Source organism: Leguminivora glycinivorella, chromosome Z (assembly GCF_023078275.1).
Source record: "Leguminivora glycinivorella isolate SPB_JAAS2020 chromosome Z, LegGlyc_1.1, whole genome shotgun sequence".
Lineage (NCBI taxonomy): Eukaryota > Metazoa > Arthropoda > Insecta > Lepidoptera > Tortricidae > Leguminivora > Leguminivora glycinivorella.
Genome location: NC_062998.1, coordinates 24,381,726 through 24,408,870, shown reverse-complemented (window position 1 = coordinate 24,408,870; position 27,145 = coordinate 24,381,726). Strand labels below are relative to the sequence as shown.

At 36.0% G+C, this 27,145-nt stretch overlaps 1 protein-coding gene across 3 annotated transcripts in view; it reads left to right on the top strand.

Annotated features, from left to right (window-relative positions):
* The window catches only part of LOC125240648 (acetylcholinesterase-like), an 89,333-nt gene extending 75,388 nt beyond the window's left edge, over nucleotides 1-13,945 (top strand). For 2 of the 3 annotated variants that reach the window (XM_048148645.1, XM_048148647.1), the window contains one exon: nucleotides 11,913-13,945. In XM_048148645.1, coding sequence (XP_048004602.1) covers nucleotides 11,913-12,064 — 152 coding nt within the window. In that variant the 3' untranslated portion in view covers nucleotides 12,065-13,945. The remainder of the gene's footprint in view (nucleotides 1-11,912) is intronic. The other variant, XM_048148646.1, reaches the window with a different exon arrangement.
* Nucleotides 13,946-27,145: the final 13,200 nt, after the last annotated feature.

Sequence of the window (27,145 nt, the reverse complement as noted above, 5' to 3'; positions counted from 1 at the left end):
AAACTGAATGAGGCGCCGTGTGAACGCAGTTGGCCATTGGCGCCAAGATTCTTTGATGTGTGGACAAAAAACCGACACCAATCGGTTGGCCGGCCAGCGCTAGCGCCAACTGCCAACGTACGGCCAAGTAGCCATCTACACGCTTGGTCAAGGGGTTGGTCGAAGGGCTGGTCCAACCGTTGGCCCCATGTGTACAGCGGCCTTAAGACTGTCATTTGTTTCTATAGCCTGTCAACCCAATTTTGGCAGTTGCAATGTACATCAAACTAAAGTATGGTAACCCTATGAAACGAACAAAAAGCAGCAAGTTTTTTTTGGCGGGAACTCAAAAAAGAAAGTTGGGAAAATTTCGCTTCGTGTGTTAAAATTGTAAAATAATTTAAAAATATTTTAAGCGGGTTACTCACGTATTAAGTCGATATAGCGTTCGACATGTTTCGGTTCAATTTCGAGAACCTTTCTCAAGAGTAGCGACACCCCGCCTTTACATGTCGAGAGCGCGACGCATTTAAATATTTTTAAATATGTATGAGTCTCACGGGAGTTTTATAGTTAAAATTGTAAAATAATTGTAAAAATCAGTCAAATTTGTATTTATTAGATTTAATTTTGTACAAAATAACTTAAGGTAGCATTTTAAAATGACTGACGACGAGGGGGGCGGGTCTAACCCGCCCACCTTCCACAAGAAGCGCTCCAAAGTTCGCGATGGAGCCCAGGACAATGGCGGTGGCGGTGAGCGTTCGCATGAACTTTACTTACCGTACTTTAAACCTAATTATAAAAGACTATTTCCAGAAAACTCTACCACAACAGACTTTAAAGTGTTTGTGGAGCACATTGACTCACAGGACAGGCTGGGCAATAAAAGCCCCATATATTTAAACCATGTCTTTACTACAGGCATTAAAGGTGTAACGGCGATACAGCGAGTGAACGCGAATAAAATTGCAGTAACTTTTAAACAGTATAATACAGCAAATAATTTCTTGAACAACACTGCGTTCCTAGAACAACACAAAATGAAAGCCTATATAAGCGCAAACCAAATTGAAAAGACAGGAATAATAAGGTTCGTCCCAGCAAATATTTCAAATAAGGACTTATACGGTAAACTGAGCTCTACGAGCTTACGAAATTATATCAGTACGACGCTTCACAAAGAAAATTGGTCAAGACCGCGTTCCACTACAAACAGTCAGTATAACATTCTTATCGAATGTACTACCAGACAATGTACAATATGATCTGTTTTCTTACAGAGTATTTGATTATGTACCACCACTGCAACAATGTTTTAAGTGTTTCAAATTTAACCACTCTGCTCGAGTGTGTAATGGCAAGCAAAGATGTTCGATATGTTCAGGTGACCACTTTTATAAAGAATGCGACAAACCTAATGAGATCTCCTGCATTAATTGCAGTGGGCCTCATCTAGCTATTTCCAAAGAGTGTCCAATTAAGATGAAAAAATTATTAGAAAAGAAAAACAAAATTACATACGCAAGTCTTGCTCAAACTAAAATCCCGGAAACTGAATATCCCTCCTTGCCATTGCCAAAACAGCCATTGCAAAAAACTGTAAAAATTGTAAAAAAAAATGTAAATACAAACACTGTAAATAAAAATGTAAATACAAACACTGTAAATAAAAATGTAAATACTGTAAATAATGATGAGGTTCAGCCTCTGGACCTCAAAGCCCTGATCATTCGTGATAAATCTGTACGTTTGGCCCTCGTGCAGACACTTGTCGATCTGGGCAACAACCCCAACCCTGTGCCAATCACCACAGAGGCAATAGAACAGATGCTAGTTAGGAATCTGTCATAATGGATTTAGGTCCCTCTGGAGACTCTCAATTACGTATTGCGCAGTTTAATATTCAAAGTGCAAATAGTAAAAAGCCTCTTCTAATTAAATTCTTACAAGAAAAGAACATTGATGTATGCTTACTCAATGAAACTTGGTTTAAAGAACATCATAATTTTAAGATTCCTGGCTACAATCTTCACTACAGATTATCTAAAAATCCCCATAATGGTGTTGCAATATTCATTAAACCACACTTAAAATACAATACTTTAAATACAACTTTTTATGAGGAAATTCAAACAATAGCTGTTTCCTTATCCACCGAACGTGGTAATATAACTATTCTTTGTGTTTACTGTCCTCCCTCTAATGGGCACATTAGATTGAATAGGCTGCGCAATACTATAAGAGATCTTCCTAAACCTATCTTTATTGGCGGCGACTTTAACGCTCACCATATTGCATTTGGTTGCTTATCGACAAAGGGTCGTGGCAAAGACCTATACGACGTTATTGATGAGTGTGAATTGTGCATTTTAAATGATGGTAGTTTTACTACAGTGAACCGTCCCAGAACTAACCCTTCAGCCATTGACGTCAGCCTTACTAGTGATTGCTTGACACCTCTTTGTGAATGGTCTGTACATGACGACTGTTTGGGAAGTTATCATTACCCGACTATAACCACAATATCTTTGATTGCTGAAAAGTACCAACTCAATGCTCCTATTGAAAAATTTTTGTTCAAAAGAACTGATTGGCGTAAATATACTGAACTTTCTAAAACCATGTTTGAAGACTTCTCAATAAATTTCACAGATCCATTAGCTACTTATACAGAATTCTGCAATCGTCTAACAGCACTTATGCATAAAACAATCCCTAAGTTTTCCAAATCTGCTCATTTTGCTAGCAGACCTCCTACACCTTGGTGGAACGAGACCTGCGAGCAAAGTGTTATCAAATCCTATAATGCTTTAAAATTATACAGAAGTAATCCTACCATGGAAAATTACATAACATTTAAAAAACTAGATGCATTGAAAAAGAGGACTATTTTAGAACAGAAAAAAATCGGCTGGAATGATTTATGCCATTCTTTTAACAGAACTACTCCTATAAGCAAGATTTGGAATATGGTTAAAATATTTAAAGGTGTAAAGTCCAATATTAGATCCTACAAAGATGAATTCATTTCCCCATTTTTAGACAAACTCTCAGATAATAGTAATTTAAAAGATACTAGTACCTTACCTAATTACTTTAACAAAAACAACGACAATAATAACTCACAGTTTTTAATGGAACCATTTACATGGCATGAATTCATAACTAGCCTATGCTCCAGACGTAACACAAGTCCAGGTTTAGACAACTTTCCTTATATAGTAATCAAAGAACTACATGAATCTGCCCAGAAATTGTTTCTTGATGTTCTTAATACGTTATGGCTTAACTTAATTATTCCTGAATCATGGAAATCGCAGTGTGTTATTCCAATACTTAAACCAGATAAACCACCAGAACAGGCTAGTTCCTATCGTCCTATTTCCTTGTCTTCTTGTCTTGGTAAACTGTTTGAAAACATGATCAAAGTCCGTTTAGATTGGTTTGTGGAGGCTAATGATATCATTCCATTATTGCAGTATGGCTTTCGTCGAGGGCGAAGTTGCGCTGATAGTTTCATTTCACTCATCTCCGACCTGAAAATGTCAAAAAACTTAAAATCACATACTGTTTGTGTTTTCCTTGACGTTCAAGGAGCATTTGATAATGTAGATCCAGCTATCCTAGTAAATATTATGTCCGTTGTAGGAATACCTGGCAAACTATGTCAGTGGATATATAACTTCTTAAGCAACAGAACATTATTTGTTAAATTCAATAATATTTTACATGGGCCTCGAACAACATCAAAAGGCACTATGCAAGGTGCCACGCTTTCACCACTACTGTACAATTTGTACACATGTGAAATTTGTAAATATGTAGATACTAGTAATGTAAATATTCTCCAATTCGCAGATGACATTGTTTTGTATAGTAGTAACCAAAATTTACAGATTGCCATAAATAATATGAACAGAGCCTTAGATCAGTTAGGTATGTACTACAACAATAGGTTAAACTTAAAGATTAATGCTACAAAAAGCAGCTTAATGATTTTTGGTGATGATGATCCAACTTGCAATATTATGTACTGTGGAGAGACTATTGAGAGAGTAAGGTCTAAAAAGTTCCTGGGTGTCATCATTGATCAAAAGCTGACTTTTGAAGAACATGTGAAATATATTTCTAAAAACAGTTTAAAAGGTATAAACATATTAAGATGTCTAGCTGGAGTATCTTGGGGTGCTGACCCCAAAATTCTATCTGTTTTATATAAAGCTATTGTAAGGAGCCATTATGATTACAGTGCTATAGCATATATAAATAGTCCCCATGCAAAAAAATTGGATATTTTGCAGAACAGAGCTCTGAGAATTATATCTGGAGCAATGTGCTCAACTCCCATAAGGGCCATGGAAGTTGAGACACATATCATGCCACTTATCTTAAGAAGACTAATCCTTGCTGAAAGATATTGCCTCAAGTTATTATACTCTAACAATACAAATATTATCAACATAATTTTTAAGAAAAAAAAACCGTCGCCTTTCGGGTTCTGGTGAAAGTTACTTGCGAATGTTGGATTATGTAGAAATGTGTAGGTATTTTTTAAAACTGCTTTTAATGCTTTAATTATTAGATGGCAACATAAATGAATATACGTATAACGTTAAGGTTTGAGGAGTTTCCTCAATTCCTCATGAATCCGATATTATATTATAAGAAATCGAAGCTTGACAAACTTTGACTTGAAAACTCAATATGCTTAACAAACATAACTAAATAAATAAATGTCACTGTTCTGAACTTAAATGCATGCTTTTCTTGCAAAAATACCAAAGTCACTTATGAGTGTGCCGTTCAGATTTGAGGAGTACGGTTCTGACTATCATCAGCAGTTCCACTGCACCAAATGTCACTGTTCTGGACGCAAGTGCATGCTGTTCTTATAAAAATACCAAAGTCACTATAAGCGTGCCGTTCAGATTTGAGGAGTTCGGTTCTGACCATCAGCAGTTCCACTGTACCAAATGTCACTGTTCTAGACGTAAGCGCATGCTGTTCTTATAAAAATGGCAAAGTCACTATAAGCGTGCCGTTCAGATTTGAGGAGTTCGGTTCTGACCATCATCAGCAATTCCGCTGCACCAAATGTCACTGTTCTGGATGAAAGTGCATGCTGTTCTTATAAAAATACCAAAGTCACTATAAGCGTGCCGTTCAGATTTGAAGAGTTCTATTCTGGCCATCATCAGCAGTTCCACTGCACCAAATGTCACTGTTCCGTACCTAAATGCATGCTGTTCCTTTAAAAACACAAAAATCACTATATGTATGCCTTTCAGATTCGAGGAGTTCCCTCGATTTCTCCAGGATCCCATCATCAGAACTGGGTTCTGAGAAAAATGGGACCAATCTGTATGCATATACATTCAATTGAAAAAAAAAAATTCAAAATCGGTCCAGTAACGACGGAGATATCGAGGAACAAACATTAAAAAAAAAAAAAAAAACATACAGACGACTTGATAACCGTCCTTCTTGAGATATGAGGCGACGGTTAAAAATATTACCTCATCGAATCACAGTGTCAGGTCCTTTGGCAACTGGAGAGGGTCTCCTCCTTGGCAACTCTCCAATGTTATTTCAAATTTTTCTGGAAATTGAAAATAACTCTAGTAAGATCAAAAAGCAATATCCTTGGCCATGTTACTCCTCCCTATATAATAGCATTATGCATCCAATTAAAATACTTGATTCTGTTACTAGTAATGTAGATATGTTACAATTCCTTTCTGACAATAACTACTACACTATTTATACTGACGGAAGCAAAGGCATAGATTGTGTACGTAGTGCAATCTATGATCCTCAATGCAAATTTTCTCAGAGCTTTCTTCTGCAGAAAGTATGTACCATATTTACTGCAGAGGCATATGCAGTTTATCAGGCCCTTCTGCGAATTGGTAATGTAAATAATTGTAAATATGTTTTAATTATAAGTGATTCTCTAAGTTTACTTGAAGGCTTGAAACATTTAAAAATTCATTTTAAAACTAACTTTATTTTGTATGCTATAAAAGAATTGTTATTTAAATGTCATCTTAAAGGGGTAGATGTTTCATTTATGTGGGTTCCCTCTCACAAAGGGATCACTGGCAATGAAACAGCAGATAAGGTTGCCTTCAAAGGTATTAACGAACTTGATGTTAGTGAAGCTATGTATGTTCCTATGTCTGATTACTTATCTTGTATAAATTTATCTATTAAAATGTTATGGGAACAAATGTGGAACAAAGATCAAGAACAAGGAAAAGGAAGATGGTACGGAAGCATACAAGAAACCTTGCCCACGAGACCATGGTATAATAACCTGCAAAGAGCCAGTCGAGACTTTATCACCACTATAAACCGGTTGCGCTATGGACACAATACTGCTCCGTCACACCTTGCCAGACTAGGAATTGTACAAAACAATATCTGCAACTTTTGCGAAGCTGAAGAAGGAACCCAAGGAACCGTTGATCATCTTTTATTCAAATGTCAGAATTTCCTTATTGACAGATTAGTGCTTGCCAGTGAAATAAGTGAAGTGTTCCAAAATAGTGAGTTTTCTTCCCGCCCGCCACCGCTTAATATTCTACTAAAAGACATTCAAACATACAAACCAATTTACAAGTTCATTAAAAATACCGTGAAAAATCTTTAATAATCATAACAATAGTGTAGTGTAGTGCAGTGTAATCAGTGACTTATAAAATTAAAGATTTGCCTTAAAGGTCTCGTAACCAGGCCATAAAATCCCCAAAAAAAAAAAAGCAGCAATGTACGTCGAATAGTCACAGACACAACTTTTTTAAGCGGCTCAGCCTACAGTATTAAAATAAAATTAAAATTGTGGTTGAATCTCAGTTAAATATTAGTTTTGAATATTTTCCATAGATTTCGTAATGGTTTAATGGAGTAGTCATTCTATTCTAGCCTAAACAATGCAGAAGCTGATTGCGACTAATAAACATTGGAATCGAGTGGGCAAGGATAAAAGTGTACAAAATAAAAGTGAAAAAGAATCCTACAGCATATTCAAGTTAAAAAAAAAGTATTCCAGAGAAATGTGGTACTTTATAACCAATAACTCAGTGTATCTCAGATATCCGCTTTTGAATAAATATTTAAAATAAAACAAGATATAATTTTCTTTATATAAGGTTATATTATACATATCGCCACTACTTTAAAAAAAAACTTGTATCTTCGTCTGTCAATGAAAAGAAAATTGTAGTAAGTATGTATGAAATGCATATAGACTTACTGCGTTTTAACTTTGAGGAGCAGCGTGAGATATGAGATTTTTTCAAAGTAGTGACGATATGGTGATCTGTTGTAGGTACTAATGTACAATGCTTTAGTTATTTGTTATACAAGGGGACAAAGTTGTATTTTAACGCCGAGTGTGGAATTGAAAAACGAGCAAGTGAAAGGATTCTATTGTTGAACCACGAGCTTCGCTCGAGTGGTTCAACTAAATAGAATCCTTTCACTTGCTCGTTTTTCAACACACGAGAAGTAAAATACATTTGCACCCGAGTGTAACACAAAACTTTTCCCCTAACTATAGCGAGGAAACTACAACGCAAAAAATGCGTTTATCACTGCTTCCAGCAGTTCCACAGGTGGTAAATCATCTTTATTACTAGATTCACCTACTTTTATCATTTGACTATAACCATAATGACCTTTGAACATGAATCTTTTAATAAATCTATACTAAACTTACCATTTGGAGGTGGAGGTGCATATACACACAACAAATCTAGAAAAAAATTATTAATGTCAACAGTAATTAGAATATTTTGGAAATGGTACTGTGATGAAGTGTTGACAACACCAAACCTGAGTTTGGAACGGATAGCAATTGCAACGCCACTGTGGGGATGGTTAGAGTCTCTTCTAATGACAGTAAACCCAGGCAATTTTATAACTTTGCTAGGCGACAGCCAAGTTTCATTAATTAGTATGATGTCAACACTCTCATCACAGTTATGTAAAAAATGTATTAAATGACCTAATTTAGGAAATAGACTTCTGGAGTTCCAATGAAGTATTTTTAATTTTTTAAAACCTAACCTATCCATAATTTAAGTTGTGAAACTTGTTAAAAGCTGTTCTTTTACCATTTGGGAGGATATAGGGATAGGACCAGAGGAAGTATTATTGATTTCTTTTTTCTTCAATAACTCTACAATTGTTTTGGTAATTGCATTAAGAACAATATCAGAGTTCAGGATATCAGAAATCACAGCACGTCCTTGAGGTGTCTTAGCAGGTGGTTTTTGCATCTTACTATTTGAGGTATTATTGGTATTGTTTTTAGGTGTAACAGCTACTGCAGCTGCAGTAGCATAGGAGAATTTGCCACTGATCTTGTTCTTAATTTGAGCAATTTTTTCCGCCTTTACCGTACAAGAATATGAAACTGCCGAATGGGGTCCACTACAGTTTGAGCACTTGAAGTCAGAAGGTGTGGGACATTCCTTGTAAAAATGTCCTGCCGAACAAATGGAACAAACTTGTGAACTTTTGCAAGCTCCACTACCGTGATTAAATTTGTAGCATCGGAAGCACTGCAGCAGTGGCCTGATGTACTCCTGTACAGGCATCCAGATGTGATCATAGATGACGTGGTCGGGTCTAGTTGCAGCCATAAATGTCACCAGAACAGTCGGAAGCGGTTTATATTGACCATTTTCTTGTTTTTTGGCAAATCGCTTCACACCGAGAACCATGCAGTCTGCTTTTAGTTCGTCAAGTAATGTCTCCTCGCTGAGATCAACGGGAGCACGAATTATTCCTTGGCATTCAATACTATCGTAGGGGATTGTTGCCTTCCAGTTGTTGGCTTGTAATAGAGCTTTGTTCAATAAAAATGCATTAGCATCTTTGGCACAACCAAAATAAACTTTTACATAAAAGTTACCCGCTGCTTTAACATACTGAACTCCAGTGACTTCTTTTAGTATCCTATTAACTTTGAGGATGTCCATGGGAATTTTATGCGTGGCCTCATTGGCATCGGACTGTAATAGAATGGCATATTCCTTTTTGGTCAGGTCTTCGTATATAGGATTGTGATCTTTGAAAAGACCACGCCTGCTTCGTATGTAAGTCATTTTTTGTTTACGTGATGTGCACGTATCATCAGAATCCGGTGTTTCTTTGTTTTTCTTTCTTTTTGAAGAAACTTTGACGGTGTCTGTTTCCATGGGGGAGGGGCCGCCGCCCGCACCCCCGTTTCCCGGGCTCATCAAAGGTTTATTTCAAGAATTTCAATTTGTAGTTAGTTTTAATGATAAAGATGACAAAATTATGTAGGTTTTGCTAGTAAAAAAGGACTTAACCCTTAATTTGACAGAGACTCTGGTGACATAAATTTTCCGATTTTACTTAATATATTGAATAACAGGTGTTTTTAAAGCGTCCGAAAAATATTTAAAAAAATCTAGATTTATTAGTTTTGGAAAAAAAATATGTCCGCCACAGCGGACTCTGCCAAATATTGGGATAAATTAATATGTCCGCTGAGGCGGACACTGCCAAACATACGGTCATTTAAAATAAACAAGTATTTCTTAACATATATTTATTTTAAAAATTAAAAAATATAATAATTTTGTATGAAAATCAAACTGACACATATTTATAGTCAAATATCATTATTTTAACTTTTTTCCGACTTTTTGGCCAGGTTGCACAGGCCGTGATCACGACAGACTGATGTGACAGTGATGTCCCAGCAAAATGTCGTCGAAGATGTAAACAACACAAAACTACCCGAAATTAGTTATATCAATATTCGGGGCAGACAAAGAAATTATAAATTTTGATCTACCCGGTTTTCTTTAATGTTTATTGCCCCTCGCGCGACATGTAACATTCACAATATCCGCGCACTACGTATACCTAAAAGTGCCAAAATTTTAACTGCTTGGTCCAGCACCACACGCTGTTGGATTAAATAAAAAATCTAAGCATAAAAGCAGGCCACCAAAACAAGAAAATCAAAATAATAAACAAAACAATATAATAATTTGTTACAACACGTGTCACCGCAACATTGGCATAGTCCGCCACGGCGGACAAATCGTATTTAGTATATATTTGGCACTGTCCGGTGCGGCGGACAACTTGTTTAGATGATGATTATGAATATTAGAAAATGAGAAATAAATTGAAAACATAACCACTTGCAACTATTATTTAATATATTTTATTATTTATACAACAGAAATACCCTGTTCTTACAAAAACCAAAAAAAAAACGCATAAATATTTTGCTAAAAATAGTTGACTTCTGATGCGGTGCCATCTTGACGAGTAACTGTCAAACGAGTGTTGACAGTGGTCAAATAGTATTTTTATACAAAGCATGTATCATAAAAGAGTCACTTTCCATATGTTAAATTAAATAAAATTCTACCTAAAAAGCGAAATATTTTTTTTTATCACCTGTCCGTCCCACCGGACTTTGCCAAATTAAGGGTTAATAAGCCAATTAATGAAAAATTTTCAAAAAAGCCGCCTTGCTGTTTCGGTTTCCCGCCCTTTTTTTTCGTCAAATTCTGATACAACGCCACAGAATAAATAATACCTAGGACAACATCAACTGAAAAAAAAAAAACACGGAAAACGTTTTACATAGGCGGTGGCGCCCCCTATTAATTTCTACTCTTTTTTGCCAGACTATAATGCGGTAAATGTCACCGGTTAAAACTTTACCTCAAACACATTAAAAAAAAAGTTTGTCGCGGAATTTGAATTGACCGTTTAAAAAAGGTTACCGCAAACAGTTTTTAAAAAAGCTTAAGCGCGGAAATGAAATAAAAATATAATTATGTTTGCTTGGATTTACCAAATATTTTATCAAATATTCAAATTTCAAAATGAGTTTGGACAAAAGTGGATGTGGATTTAAAGTGTAGATACGCCTCCGGAACTGCGAGCGAAGGCAGAAGTAGACAAGAGTAACTTGCCCCCGAAATCCAAAGTACATGAAGCGTATGAAAATTTCTTAAAATGGAAGATTTTAAAGGTAGTTTTTTAGCCCATTTCATTGCAAGTTTGAGAAAAGCACTATACATTCCTCGCCGTGAAAAGGGCTTACAGGCTTCATATCACTATCCGGCTGAGCGTAGCGAATACCTACTCGCCCTGTAAGCCCTTCTTTCCCGGCGTCTGACGTAATGTAGGTACTAATTGTAATTGTTGACGTGTAAAAGTGCCCGGCCTGTGGCCTACTTGCTGAATAAATGTTTCTCCTATCGAATCGATTTGCAAATATAAGCTGAGTTGGACATGTTACGAGTTTGAACTATGAAATCAATCACTATGCGCCAAACACTACGGTTAACCAAATCTGGGCACTAATTAAAAAAGGCGGCCCAAGTATGAGAGCGCCTTCAGGCGCACTTTGGATTACCGGACTCTTTAAATATGATGCTGGCTTAGCAGGGCCTCCTGGGGCTTCACCCAACTCTAAGTAAGTAGGTACGAGGGCACCGAAGGCACCCGGCTTTCGACTACGTAAGCTTAGGCGTGGCCCGATTCTTTAAACTAAGTACGAGGGCGTCGGGGGACGCCCGGCTTTGAAATACGTAACTTTCTGTACTAAAGTGTTTAGGCAGTAAAAAAAGTAAAAACACCTCCTAGGGTCTAAAAGGACGGCCAACACAATCTGATAATACACGCCCCGCAATAAGTAATTGAATTATTCGCTAAATAATACATAAGATAAACGAGTATGTGTCATTGGTCAAAGTTGCGTTTATTAGGAATAATTCGTCTGTCAAGAAGTTCGATATTGGCGCCCCCTGGACTTGGTAGCTAGTTTACAGGTACACAATGTAGTAGATGTTGAAACTTATTAATTACATTATATATCTCGTTAAGTTACCACAATAATTCAAATTACATTATTTCATTGATTTCAGAAAAAACGGAACCACCCCGTAATTGCACTGGCAGCGGTTCCTTATTGCGCCCGTCGGTGCACACGCTGGGCCTAGGCGTCGCGGCGGCAGCAGCGCCCTTCACACACATGTTGTTGACACATTTAGTGTCCATGTTCGCGAACATTGATTAGAAAGTTTCACGCAAATATCATATCGTATGGTTCATTTGCTCTGGCCTGCTATGTCTTTTTGATGAAAAGCATTGAAAAATGCCGTTTTACGAAATGTTGAGCAAAGCAGCAAGGTTACGAATTAACGATATCATTGCGTCAACACTTGATCCAAGAGTCGTGGATAAAATCACGATTTACCATTTAGCACTACCTCTAGTGTTTAAGAAGTAAATACAATATAATTTTCATCACACTTGCTTATAAAAAATACTTTGTCTTTCAGACAGATTTCGCGAGACAAACCATTGCTATCCTTAGGAAATACATTAAGGAAGTGAAAGTACAACACATATTTACGTCGAGTGCGTTTATTGAATCTGTATTGAATCAGCGAGGGATTGTTGGACATGTTAACGCCCAATGTGGAATATGTAATTTTGCTAATTTTTGTGACTTTTTGCCATATTTTAAAATACTTACTATACTTAGTACCTACACCAAATGCAAAATTTGATTTAAAATATGTGTTACGCCGTGGTTTGCGTAGGCGACGGCGATGCGGCGCATACGAAATCAAACCTTATCGATATGGAAGCATGAGACGCGACGGCGACGGTCGCGCGACCGTCGCCCACGCAAGACACGGCGTTACTTTGATCATAGATCCAAATTGTGATATTTTTTTTGCATGTTAGCATGTAACTTTTGTAATTTAACTTTTAATTATAGGGATGACGATCACATAAAAAAATGATATTATGTTTAGTCCGTCAGTTGGATCGTCCAAAAATACTGAACATATATTTTTCGCTTTTTCTAATTAATGCAAAAATACAACGATACAGAGGATCCAAGTTCCGGACCTTGTGACGTCACTTCTAAGTAAAAATTGTACCTAGGCATGACGTCACGCGAAACTTCAACGCACTGTACCGCCGTCAATTTTCGTTTACGAAAAAAAAAAGAATCAAATACGTGTCTTGATAATCTAATTGACGGACTAATTAATTTTTTTTAGTCGTCTTGCCTATTATACTAAATCGAAATGGTGGCCAATAGGTATGTTAAATATTATCGTTAACTTTTATATTTTTAATCTTAAAATGTTTCTTTGCAAGTGTGATGAAAAACATTCTGGAGGTGTAAAAATTGTAAATGTGAAGTCATAAAAAACACTCAGTATTTGTCCTTATCTCCCTTAGTTTAAGTATTGCCAATTTTTATTTAGATTATACTTTTTTGTTTCAATATGCGTAGGGTTTTATTTATACCATTATGCATTTTGTGCGACTGTCACCTTGTTTAAATACATGCTTTTGGCGATTGTACGGTTATTAATATAAAGTATGTTTGCATGCGCGAAATGGCTTGCTCATTATTACATAGTATTAACACTTAGCTTTTACATGTGTAATTCAGTAACGACGTAGAAAATCTCTCTTTCTAGTTGTTTATTTTTTTGCCCACTTCCTTAGTTTTCGGTGGCCAGGGAAATCTTTCCCTTTTCATAGGATATGTAAAACTTAGAAATACGCCTATCAATATCGCCGCATAAAATGAAAGAAAACCTCATAAAAATAAGAAAATTAACAAATTAATAAGAAGACACACATGGCAGATCAACAAGTTTCACATTAGTAATATTCATAAAACTTCTTTTTTATTTCATTTATTTCACCATGTGCCCATTTACGTCCAGATTCGAACTTTTTATACGTTAAATATTGGATCTACAATATCTACATACAAAACGAGTCGGATATCTAAGAGTCATGTGTTTATCCGAACGTCACTTTTGACACTGGTAAATCAGTACATATTGTATAGCAGTGAACTCTTAGAATCAATAAAGCAGTAAAAAAGCTGCAGAAAAAATACTAGCATTAAGTACCTATCTAAGTTTTGAAATCAATAAGCTACATTTGTAGTTATGTTTAATAACGTAAGTACCTATGTGTTCTGCTAGCACATAATTGTTAGGTATATTGTGTTAAACTTGATATTTTACGCAATCTTTGACACAATGTTGTGTTATGAATACATTTTCTTATATTTAATCTAAATGGAGCAATGGGTAAAGAAAAAAATAATATAAGTGTGTTTAGTAAAACGTCCCAATATTATTAGCCCTTGATAAACTAAAGTCACTATAAACATTACATTATCATTAGATACAGCCGGATAACGCCTGAGCATAAATGCTATTTTCCGAAACATGCAAGGTTTTTACCAAAAGAGCTAGTTAGATTGCGAAAACTGTTTATATACAGGTTTGTTAAATGTAAATAAGTACGAAGTCAATCATTATTTTTCGCACTAAATAAACAGAGCGTCCCAAGACTGTGGAACATAAGGGAAAGTGACTTAAATAACGCAGATAGGGTATTTTGCTGAAAGTAGGGTTGATTCTTTTCATATTTAAGTCGGTTCGATTGGCAGACGGAGCAGGATAAGAATTTTTTTTTAGAAAATCTTTGAATGCAGAACTTACTTTTTAAAATAAGTCTTTTTTCAACAAAGTACTCCTATCTGCGATATTTGGTACTTTCCCTTCATGTCTCATAGTCTTTAATACAACCTATGAACCAACTACAAATATATTAGGTACACTAAAAATAAAATAGTGTGTGACTACTTTCGGTAGAGTTTTTATTTAACGCCACTCGTTTCGAACTTCTTTTTTTTCGCACTTGTATCGTAAATTACTATTGTCTAACCTGTTTTTTGTTAAAATAGATATCATTTTCGAGAAAAAAAAGTAAATAAAACAGGGCTCTCTGTTAGCATACTTATACATGTTCTTCAATCAATCATTCATTCAATCAATTTATTTCTCAATAAGTATCGCAAGTTTTTATCACAATCATGTTTTCATGAATTTTTCTATACCTAACAATGTGCTTTGCATTGGCCATATTTCTTTTACTGCTTTCATCTTTTTATTATATATTTTTTACATTACCTATAAATTACTCCTATCTTCCCATTAGAATAGACTTTATACGGCTTCTCAAACTATCTAGGTTTCAGAGTCCACCATATTCGTTGTGCAATAATGTTTACTGCAGCCGAACCAGTTTTAATGGTAATAATATTTATCCACTCCCTATCAAAATACTCACAAAATCGTTTATGTCTGGTAAGTAAGTATACTCTCCAAAGTTAAAAACTCATCATCAAGGCACTTTCGATTTAAGACGTTCGCAATAATTCTCTCTGGTATTGGCTCGCTATTTTCATATTTAACCTAGCCAAATATGTGTCACCAGGGCAAATAATACCTGTAGTTTTATGAAGTGGTACAATTACGAGTATACCTTTTGGTATCTAGCCGGACAAGAACGGTAGCGTGACAGCCTATCGTGTCGGTGCACCCCTTTCTACAAAAGGTGCGAAAATGGACGCAGCGACGCGATAAGTCATAATACGCTACTGTGCTTGTTCGCCAATTTAAAAAAAACGCGAATATTGCAATTTTATGGGACAAAAACAGACAGAAAGTATAGAGCTACATATATACGAGTAATAAACATGAGTAGGTATTTAACCAAGTGTCCTTTTTAGGGTTCCGTAGCCAAAATGGCAAAAACGGAACCCTTATAGTTTCGTCATGTCCGTCTGTCCGTCTGTCCGTCTGTCCGTCTGTCCGTCTGTCACAGCCGATTTACTCGGAAACTATAAGTACTACAGTGATGAAATTTGATGGGAATATGTGTTGTATGAACCGCTACAAAATTATGACACTAAATAGTAAAAAAAAGAATTGGGGGTGGGGCCCCCATACATGTAACTGAGGGATGAAAATTTTTTTTTCGATGTACATACCCGTGTGGGGTATCAATGGAAAGGTCTTTTAAAATGATATAAAGTTTTCTAAAAAACATTTTTCTTAAAGTGAACGGTTTTTGAGATATCAGCTCTCAAAGTCGTAAAAAGTATGTCCCCCCCCCCCTCTATTTTTATAACTACGGGGTATAAAATTCTAAAAAAAATAGAGGTGATGCATGCTAATTAACTCTTTCAACGATTTTTGGTTTGATCAAAGTATCTCTTATAGTTTTTGAGATAGGTTGATTTAACTGTAATTTTGGCAGGTGTATAAATTGACATAATAAGTTTATTATATTTGCTGCTACGGAACCCTTTGTGCGCGAGCCCGACTCGCACTTGGCCGGTTTTATTATATAGCTTACTCTGTCCTACTTCAAGTACATAAATACAAAATATATCAACACTGAGTAATAATTTATTATCATAATCTCTTAGACCACAAAAAAATGACAAAATATGTATTGTTATTTATACAAAATTAGTGCATTTGCGAGCATGTTCAAGAAATAGTTATTTGTTTTACAAGGGGGCAAAGTAGTTGTTTAACCGCATGTGCCAATATTGATACCCGAGCAAGCGAAAGATTCCAATATTGAACCGCGAGCGTAGCGAGTGGTTCAAAAAGTGGAATCTTGAGCGTTGCGAGGATTTCAAGGCACGTAGGTTAAACAAATTTTGCCTCCGAGTGAAACACAAAATTTTTCACCACACCAACACGAACAAAATACTGACTATAAAACATCAAACTAAATCAAATCCAGCAATCTGTTTAATATTTATGATTCAAAATCATTATTTGTAGGTAAATTCTACCAGCCAGCTCAAGGCATTAAGTTAAAATTTGTATGAAATTACTTTGCACTCTTGTGAATAAAATGCAATTTTGCTATCTGTTTTCGAATAGCAAAATTGATCTTTAACAGTTGGTGTGGTGAAAAACATATTTTGTTGACCTATCATTTGAAATATTACGATTTTTATTATTTAATCAGTAATCGTGCATGTACCAAATGTATACATTTCCCCTTCCTCAAAAAAACAATGAATATCTTACCTAATAATTCATATTGTGTCACCCAAACCACTGTATAATTTATAGATAGGCTGAGCAAGCACTGACCTTTATATAACTCATTTATTTTATCAAATGTGTATCATATACCTCCCGAGTACCTACTATTTAAATCCAAATGGGGCAGTGGAGAAAAAGCGACCATCCAAGATATTAGCTACCTACTAATTTTTTCTTAGGTTTCTTGAGACCAACGTCGCAGATTAAAAAAAAACACGTAATAATATATAAAAAAGGGAAAGGAAGTTTGTTGGATTTATTGCCTCCTTGGTACACATATGTTGTATATCTGCCATCAATAGAAAATGCTAAATTTCTATTGATGGCAGTCCTGAACCAGAATCGTAAAATATTCCTACACACATGTTAGTTCAATTGTTAAGGTACTACATGTAATGTACTATGTACTCTTTGTTTCTGACGATTTTCATAAATTTAGATGTATTTAAGTTACGTTACCGTTTTGTCCCTCACTGTCCCAATTGGATAAAAAATCAGTTTGATGTCCCGTAGTGCCCGACATCGCGCACTGTGAGAGCAGGCACGCGCACGCACAGCGTGTCGATCGGAATGGCCGCTAGGTTACACCGCAAATATTTTCTTATGAGATTATTTTTATAATGATTTACGAAACGTTAAATTTAAGCAGATTTAGTTTTAAGCTACGAGTATGTGAAGTATTGAATTGCGCTGTCCAGTATGTTTTGTTAGTTCGTATTCGGAGTTCGGATAGTAAAATGTAGTATCTAGTCGAGATTATACTGTTAATAGATAAATGTTATGAATTATTAATAAGAGGAGTGATCTCTCCATCAACATATCACTTGTTAATAATTAATTATAGAGTTACGTACGTAACTAGGTGTAATTTTGTCTTAATTCTAAGTCTTTACATATCCTCACAATGTAGAGTCAAACCTGTTATGCAATATGGGCCGGAGACAAATACTATTTAATAAACGGATCCTGAACAAAATACCTTTGTCTTAAATAAGTTTAAGCCTACAACAACATTGTAGTTCAGGATTAACGAAAGAAGGAATATTAGGTGTCCTGCGATGATTAGAAAGACTTAGAAAAAATACATTTTTAGCTTTAATGCGCCTCTATAATTGCAATACATATCACGCAAGGCATAGTAATATGTTTAAGTTCAGTCTAGGCTTAGGGTATAAGTTAAAAATAAGCTAGATCATTTCACAACTCTGTAGCGGACCAATATTAGAAAGTTGTACGTCTTGTATGGTTCGAATGGTGTAAAGGACACTGAAGAAAACTTGTTAGATACAAAAATAAACCTCATTTGACACGAATAAATGGTAATAAATAAAGGACTAATTTAAGGTCATTTGCTATGAATAGTATGAATACGCGGTGTTTGGCAGGTTCATCGAGCTATGTAATAGGCATTAAATACGAAAGCGGGGTCAAAACCTCAAATGAGTAGGTAGGTATAGTGTATCACTTCTGTGTAAAGTATTGCATTCCAAGTAAACTTTTCTATTAAAATATGTCATTTACCTACTTGCTTGCTCTATTTGATAAACTAAGGTCAATACGGGTAAATGTGTGTCATAAGGGGAATTGTGTCTGTCCTTCGGATTTTGCCTGTTTAAACCAATGATCAGTGTTTACTGACAGTTCATACGTTTACCACTAATCGTGAGTAGCAAGTAGCTAAAGAATGAACTCGCAAAAACACCTGGGACAATGAGTAAAAGGGTCAAATGTGAAAGCCAGACACACTTCTCCTTATGACACACGTAAGTAACACAGGTAACTGTATTGTATTGTCCTTACCTCCTAGTTATACCGGGTGTAACACGAGTAAATAACTCTAGGATCTACTCCTCAAACCACCGATTATTACCCAGACACCGCATTGAGGTGCTTATGGTGCTCCCACACTGGGCTGTTATAAATGTTATATAACACTGTGTGACAGGGACAGCGCGCCATCGCGTCGTCCCTGTCACACCATTTTATACAAACATTTATATAAACATATATATAAATTTTATAACAGCCAGTGTAGGAGCACCATTACAAAGAGCGCTTGGTCACCAGCAATCTGAAAATTTCACTGATTTGAGCGACCTTATTGAGTAATATCTTACTCCATTACATAGTAACCCAGGCTCAACCCTAAAACTCATTTTCTACAAATAGTATTCCTAAATTACACGAGTGCTGGTTGCGAACGTTGACATAAACTGAATCAAGTGAATGCGTTCCCATACTAAATTACTACGGAAAACCATAATATTATGTATATGTGGTGAATGAGTTCTTCTGAATGCTCCGTCTAGTAGTTGAGGTACGTGCCTCAAACTGATCAATATTTGTTTTACGCAACAGAACTTAAATATATCATGTTTTTCATGTTTTAAATACACATAACTTATGTATAATTTATGTATCAAAACTAATTAATATTTTATTTATTGTGTCACCCAAAACTACTGCATACAACTGAATGAGCCAGTGTGTCTATGCAGATTGCAATTCGTCTATCACAGTAGTTTCTGCTCCTAGGAACTAAAGGCGCCCCATCAGGACTTTTGCCACTATGTTTGAAAATGTCATAAGCGCAAAAACTGGGGAATTACTTGACCTTAAAGAAAACCGCAGTCAAATAACACTCTACCCAGTAGGGTACCTAACCTAGGAGTACCTAAAGTTGTGTTTCTGTGGGCGGCTTGCACTTGCACTTATATGACAGAATATCCCCAGTCCACATCCTTGGCCGTCTGAAGACGAAAGTGTTTGATCAGTGTGTGTTGCCAGTGATGACATACGGTACTGAAACGTGGTCGCTTACAATGGGCCTCATAAGAAAGCTCAAGGTCACCCAAAGGGCAATGGAGAGGGCTATGCTAGGAGTCTCTTTGCGAGATCGTATCAGAAATGAGACCATCCGCAACACAACCAAAGTAACCGATATAGCCCTCCGAATCGCTAAACTTAAGTGGCAGTGGGCGGGGCACATTGCACGTAGAACCGATGGCCGTTGGGGCGGAAAGGTTCTCGAGTGGCGACCGCGTACCGGAAGGCGAACCGCGGGTAGGCCCCTAACAAGGTGGACTGATGACCTGGTGAAGGTCGCAGGAGTCCGCTGGATGCGGGTGGCGCAGGACAGGTCATTGTGGCAATCTTTGGGGGAGGCCTATGTCCAGCAGTGGACGTCTTTCGGCTGATATGATGATGATGATGATGATGACATCCTTGGCACAAGATAATTATATATACGTGTGGAGGTACACAAAACCTCAGGAGGTCGGTCGGAAACAATATTATGTATATATGTTAGGCAAAGGATGGGTATGTAGTTAGTTGGTAACTAGTTTACTGGGCTCCGACCACCAAAAACTTCTTGTACTTTATAGTTTACCTACTAAGATTATTTATGTTATCATTATCAACGTAGTCAATATCAAAAGTAACCTAAATATACCTACTATAGGTTAACTATGTAGGTTTTTATGACCTATTTTAGACACTACCAACTATGGTAAAGTGTAGGTACACAGAAGGTATTGTTGACCGAAGGTAGGAAGTAGTAGGAAGAAGTAATATTTACATTGTATGAGAAATTATAATTTTAGGCTTTAGAATCCTATCAAGTTATTGGACATATAAAGGTGTCGTTTGAGGAGTATATTTTTGTTTATAATGGTCCAAACACCTCGAAAGAACGTGAAGAAGTTGATGTTATCAAATGTATATGTTATGGACCAAGTGATTAATAAGGGCATTATGTATAATGCCCGGGCATTATGAATAATGCCTAGCTGTATTGGGCAAAGTGATTAATCATTGTCTAGACGCCATTTTTTATCACATTGCCCGATCGTTGGGCAAATTGATAATAAGTTTAACAAGTTTGCATGAACGCCGTTTTTTATCACATTACCCGGTCATTATGATACTGCTACGTAATCGTTGGGCAAATTGATAATAAGTTTAACAAGTTTGCATGAACGCCATTTTTATCACATTGCCCGGGCATTATGATACTGCTACGTGATTGTTAGGCAATTTGATAATAAGTTTAATAACTATACAGGGTGTTTCCTAACAAATAATGAAATGTAAATTGCACTTTCTTGCATAAGCATACTTTTTAACCGCTTAAATCTCAAGGAAGGTGGTTCTCAATTCGTCTGTATTTTTTTATGTTTATACCACGTTATCTCCGCCATTACTGGACCGATTTAGATTTTTTTTTTATTGAATGTATATGCATACAGATTGGTCTCATTTTCATCAGAACCCAGTTCTGATGATGGATCCTGGAGAAATCGAGGGAACTCCTCAAATCTGAAAGGAAAACATATAGTGATTTTATGTTTTTAAAGGAACAGCATCCATTTACGTACACATTCTGCAGAGCTAGTTCATCATCTAAGTTTATTAACAATTGCTTTTTAACACCTAAAGTGCTATTTTATCCCTCTCCTAGCGAGAAAGAGACACTTGGTCATACCTACTAAACAAACTAGGCGTTTCACCATCTTTGCCATGCGTGAAAGTACACTTTTATGATAGCGCTTACCGGTAGCTCTGCCTTATGGCTCTCGCCCTCCCCCAACATCATCTATGTCTCACTAAGGCTCGAAGCGAGCTCTGATCTGCGGCCTATGTCGGACTTGTCGTTTAACTCTAAATCATTTATCAATCAGTCCTATTTTAGCCATCCTTGACATCGAGAGGTCCTACGGCACTGCAGGCGGCTTGCGACGGTATCCTTCGTAGTTTGATATGAAACTGCATACAGTCTCTTGAACAGATCGGCACGAAAGTCTGCTGAAGCTGCGCCAATCCATCTATTAGCTTTGCTACATGTTTTATTATTACTCTGCCCAACAGAGGACGGTCATTATGTGTAATTCCCGGGCGAAATTGAGCTATTCGGTATGTTATTATCACTTTGCCCAACAGAGGATCGGCATTATGTATAATGCCCCTGCAAAATTCAGCTATTTGGTGTGTCTTTTGCATATCTCTGGATCGTGGACATGCGTGGGGCCAAAGCCAACAGCACAAAGGCCTTTTAAGACATTTTAATCTAAAGGCAAGGGATACACGAGGCGGATACCACCCCGAGCGCACAATATGATATGATACAACCGTAGATGGTCCCCGCCAGGTGCAAAGATTGCAGTGCAGCACTTTTGTGCTACGATGGGAGCTAAAGTCATGGGTTATTTTTTTATAAGTTGGATAGAGGGCTATGGGAGGAAACTATCGGGCACCTGACAATAAGTCTCACAATTGTAAAAGACAGGCGGTGACTTGCCACCTCATTGAGTGGGCCCTGCAAAACAAAATAATGCAAAAAAAAAAAAAAAAAAAAAAAGTACTAACATAGCTCGTAAGTGCAGACTAACCATAATACTATGAGTCACACTGTTACTCGAAATAAAGAATTTATTATTATTATTATTAAAACGGCCGCACACACGGTGCGACAACAGAGCAACACTTAAAGAGTGCTGAAAGGTTGTCGAGAGGTGAGACTGCAGTAGCCAGATTCCGGCGTTCAGCAGGCCGCCAACGTTATGACACTTTCCCATTTATAATATTAGTATTTATTCTCATACTGTGTAATTTTCTTTGTGTAAATAAAATAAAAAATCTCTATTCTTGGGCAAAATTCAGTTATTTGGTGTGTATTATTACTTTGCCCAACCGAGGATGGGCACTATGTATAATGCCCGGGCAAAATTCAGCTATTCAGTATGTTATTATCACTTTGCCCAACAGAGTATGGGCATTATGTATAATGCCCGGGCAAAATTCAGCTATTCGGTGTGCTATTATTACTTTGCCCAACAGAGGATGGGCATTATGTATAATGCCCGGGCAAAATTCAGCTATTAGGTGTGCTATTATTACTTTGCCCAACAGAGGATGGGCATTATGTATAATGCCCGGGCAAAATTCAGCTATTCGATGTATTATTATTAATTTGCCCAACAGAGGATGGACATTATGTATAATGCCCGGGCAATTTAATTATTTGAATAGTTATTATCAAACTGCCCACTCACAATGGGCATTATTCATAATGCCCGGGCATTATGTATAGTGCCCGATTTATCACTTGGTCCATAACATATACATACATAACCCTGATACTTGTAAAGCAGAGTTTGCCTTGTTACACACGAATATTTTGATAAATTTTAATTAATTGTAATACATGTAATAATGTAAGTAATGTTACAAAAATGGCATGACTCTAATTTTTAGTATTAATAGTAGTTCTGCATGCATGGGCTCTGAGCAATATATATTATAGGTAGGTATTACCAGAGCCGCGTGGCTTTATCTATACCTTTTTAGGGTTCCGTACCAAAAAGGTACAAAAGGAACCCTTATAGCGACGCTTTGTCCGTCTGTTTTTTTTCTGTACTCATCATCATCATCACTAAACCCAAGATTTTTATTTCTTTACTATATCTGTAAAATTGTAAAATCAAGTATTTTTTATTCCGTATAGCTAGTACAAAACAAATGTTATCGAACAATATTGCCATTAAACTTCTTTAGTCTTAGGTACTAAGCATTAACGTTTTCTTAATAAAGTATATTTTTTGTGTGAAAAGGAGAACTTGAAAGAATGCTCTCACTAAACGAAAACATAAATTATGCATCGGGGCTCATTTTGATTAACTATAAAAAACATTTTTTTTTTAAATTATAAATGGGCTTACTCTTGGCCACAGACTTTACGTTATTATTTATTCCGAATTATTCTCAGACAACTCCGAAGAAGAAACTACACAATATTAGGTATAAAGAATTTCGTTATCTACTTAAAATCAGAATTTGATCGACATCAACTTATTCACATTCTACTTAGGTGAATTACGGGACAGTTGCCTTAACGTGCTCGTGTTAAATTACACACCACACCCGGTATTTTATGTCAGTACTTCTCCAAATTAAGAAACGTTTTATTATTAGGTAGGAATGTACTTTAAAATTATATTTTCGAAACAAGTTTAAATTACGCTGCAGATAACTTGTATGGTATGTATAATGTATATACCAAATATTAAAGCGTCCTGAATATTCGTTTATCTTATCTATACCTATGTTAAGACTGTATAATTACACTACCTACGACAGTCTTTACCTTTAAGTGGTACACACATAGCCAATGCGTACACAATAACATGTGGCATGTAAAGTGAATAGAATATTGAGTGTGTTAAGTCGTACAAATAAGTACCTATCTTAACGTCGATACGCCTAGTTTAGAGATGTAGTGCCCATCAGTTCAGCTTTCGAATATTGGTATAAACAATTTATTAGAAGAATCTTTACAATTCGTTCAGGATATAAGGTACAATTTACTAGTACAATATATATAGTAAATCTTTAACCTAAAGAATGAATTGCGAAAGCTGCATACTACAATTTGATTAAAATTACAACTCTTTAATGTAAATAAAATATGGGTGTTAGAGTTTAATCTAGGAACTCATTGTTGTTTGGCTAATGTAGTTTTTTTGTATTAATGGCCACGGTTTCTCAAACTAAACAGATAAGGGAGCTGAACGTAAAATAACTGTGCTGGAATGCTATTAGATGCACCACAAACATTTTCAGTCAGTGGTCGAGAAACAGTGGTCAAAGCGTATGTGATTAACGTTTTCAAAAGTAAAACAATGTTGTGGAAGACGATACTCTATGATATAAATAGTAAACACTTAGTGTAATTTTTGGTAGGTATACTTCAAATTTTGTGTTAAAATCTGTTTGTGACTAGGCGACATGTATACAAAATCTATTTCTGTATTTTCAAAAATGGTGTAATCTATATTCGCTGGTGTTAGCTATTGTAAAATAGTGTCAGTATTCATGTCTAGTTCACGTTCGATGTTCACGAACTACGCTTATTTTAACCTGCGTATGTAAACCTATAGAGTGCCTCTTGTTCACTTTTATATATATTGATATAACACTATAGTTAGGTAATACTAGTAGATGTAGTAAATGCGTTATTTCTTAACATAACAGCACAATTTTCTTTTCTTAAACAATTACATGTGATATTGGAAAGGCCAACGAATGTCGCGTAGTGCCAAAATGGAAGTTGAGGTTATAGAGTTTATAACTCAGACGTATGACTATGAGTTTATAGAAAACACTTGTACCTATTCGATCTGCATGCACAGCAATTATGCTCACAAGACGCGTTTACGTTGGTTTGAGTATTACAATCAAGTAACGCCCTTGCAACTGACTACACGTTACTTATCTTTTTCTTAAGAGTTTGTAGCACTATCAGCTGCAAAAGTGCACGGAGAAATTATAAATGAATTCATTGATAAATTCGCCATACTTTTGCAGCTGATAGTACCTTATTACCTATGAAATATTATGGAACTTACTTAATTTTACAATAAGCGGTGACAATAAAAGAAGATGTTTGATTCAGTTAATTTATTCATTTCTTATTTACTATTATTAAAAAGGAACTGATAAAAATACAATGCACATTTATTTAATACAGTTTGTATTAATACCTCTGAGATTCATTATTCCATTCTAATCAATATTTTAAATGACATCTGCTTTGTTTTATTTATCACAAATTCTATAAAGTTTCGGCGTCGGTGTAATGTTGTGGCAAATGGCCTAATTGTAGATGATTTTTAAAAGCACGATTTATTGTATGGCCTACAAGTATTGCAGACAAATTATTTTTCATTCAAGTTATCTTTTCAAATTTTAATAGTAAACATATTTCTAATAAATTATAATAAATATTATAGTGCTATGATTGCATTATTGAATGTTTGCCAGATTTATGTTTAATTATAAAATAAATGCTTGTATATAAAATAATGTTTTTCCTTTTATCTTACTACTTTACCTAAAGTTCAATAAAATGGTGTTCTATTCTAACTTTAGCTCGTAATTTTAATAGGGTGCTACAGCTGCACACCTATTTAATCTTCTGGCATCCTAAATATCAATAATGGTTTATTCACATTCACATGCCAAAAGTACTATCGTTTTTAGGGCTCCGTAGTCAACTAGGAACCCTTATAGTTTCGCCATGTCTATCTGTCCGTCCGTCCGTCCACGGATAATATCAGTAACCGTTAGCACTAGAAAGCACATATATAATACACAAATATGTATATTCATCACGCCGGCAAAGTGGTAAAACCGCCGCCTTACGGTTCTGGTGAAAGCTACTTGCGAATGTTGGATTATGTAGAAATGTGTATGTATTTTTTAAAACTGCTTTTAATACTCTAATTATTTGATGGCAACACAAATGAATATACGTATACCGTTAAGGTTTGAGGAGTTTCCTCAATTGCTCATGAATCCGATTATAAGAAATCGAAGCTTGACAAAATTTGACTTGAAAGCTCAATATTCTTAACAAACATAACTAAATAAATGTCACTGATTTGAACTTAAATGCAAGCTATTCTTATAAAAATACCAAAGTTACTATGAGTGTGCCGTCTAGATTTAAGGAGTTCCGTTCTGATCTTCATCAGCAGTTCCACTGCACCAAATGTCACTGTCTGGACGTAAGTGTATGCTTTTCTTATAAAAATACCAAAGTCACTATAAGTGTGCCGTTCAGATTTGAAGAGTTCCATTCTGACCATCATCAGGAGTTCCAATGCACCAAATGTCACTGTTATAGGCGTAAGTGCATGCTGTTCTTATAAAAATACCAAAGTCACTATAAGCGTGCCGTTCAGATTTGAGGAGTTCTGTTCTGACCATCATCAGCAGTTCCACTGCACCAAATGTCACTGTTATGAACGTAAGTGCATGCTGTTCTTATAAAAATACCAAAGTCGCTATAAGCGTGCCGTTCAGATTTGAGGAGTTCCGTTCTGACCATCATCAGCAGTAAAGTAGTAAAAAAGGAAATTCGTAACTCGTGTCGATTTAAAACACTCTCTTCGGTCGTGTTTTAATTTATCGCCACTCGTTTCGAACTTCCTTTTTTACGCACTTGTATCGTAATGTACTATTACAATGCGTGAAATGGTTAAAGAGTTGGTAACTAGTTGCGTATCAAGAGAAAACATTCGCCTTTATTTGTTTAGGAGAGGTAAAATGCATTACACATACTACTCGGGTGAGGGGAGGCACCCGAGTGGATATGTGGGACACCTAAGGGCTAATGAGACCCAAAGTCTACCCAC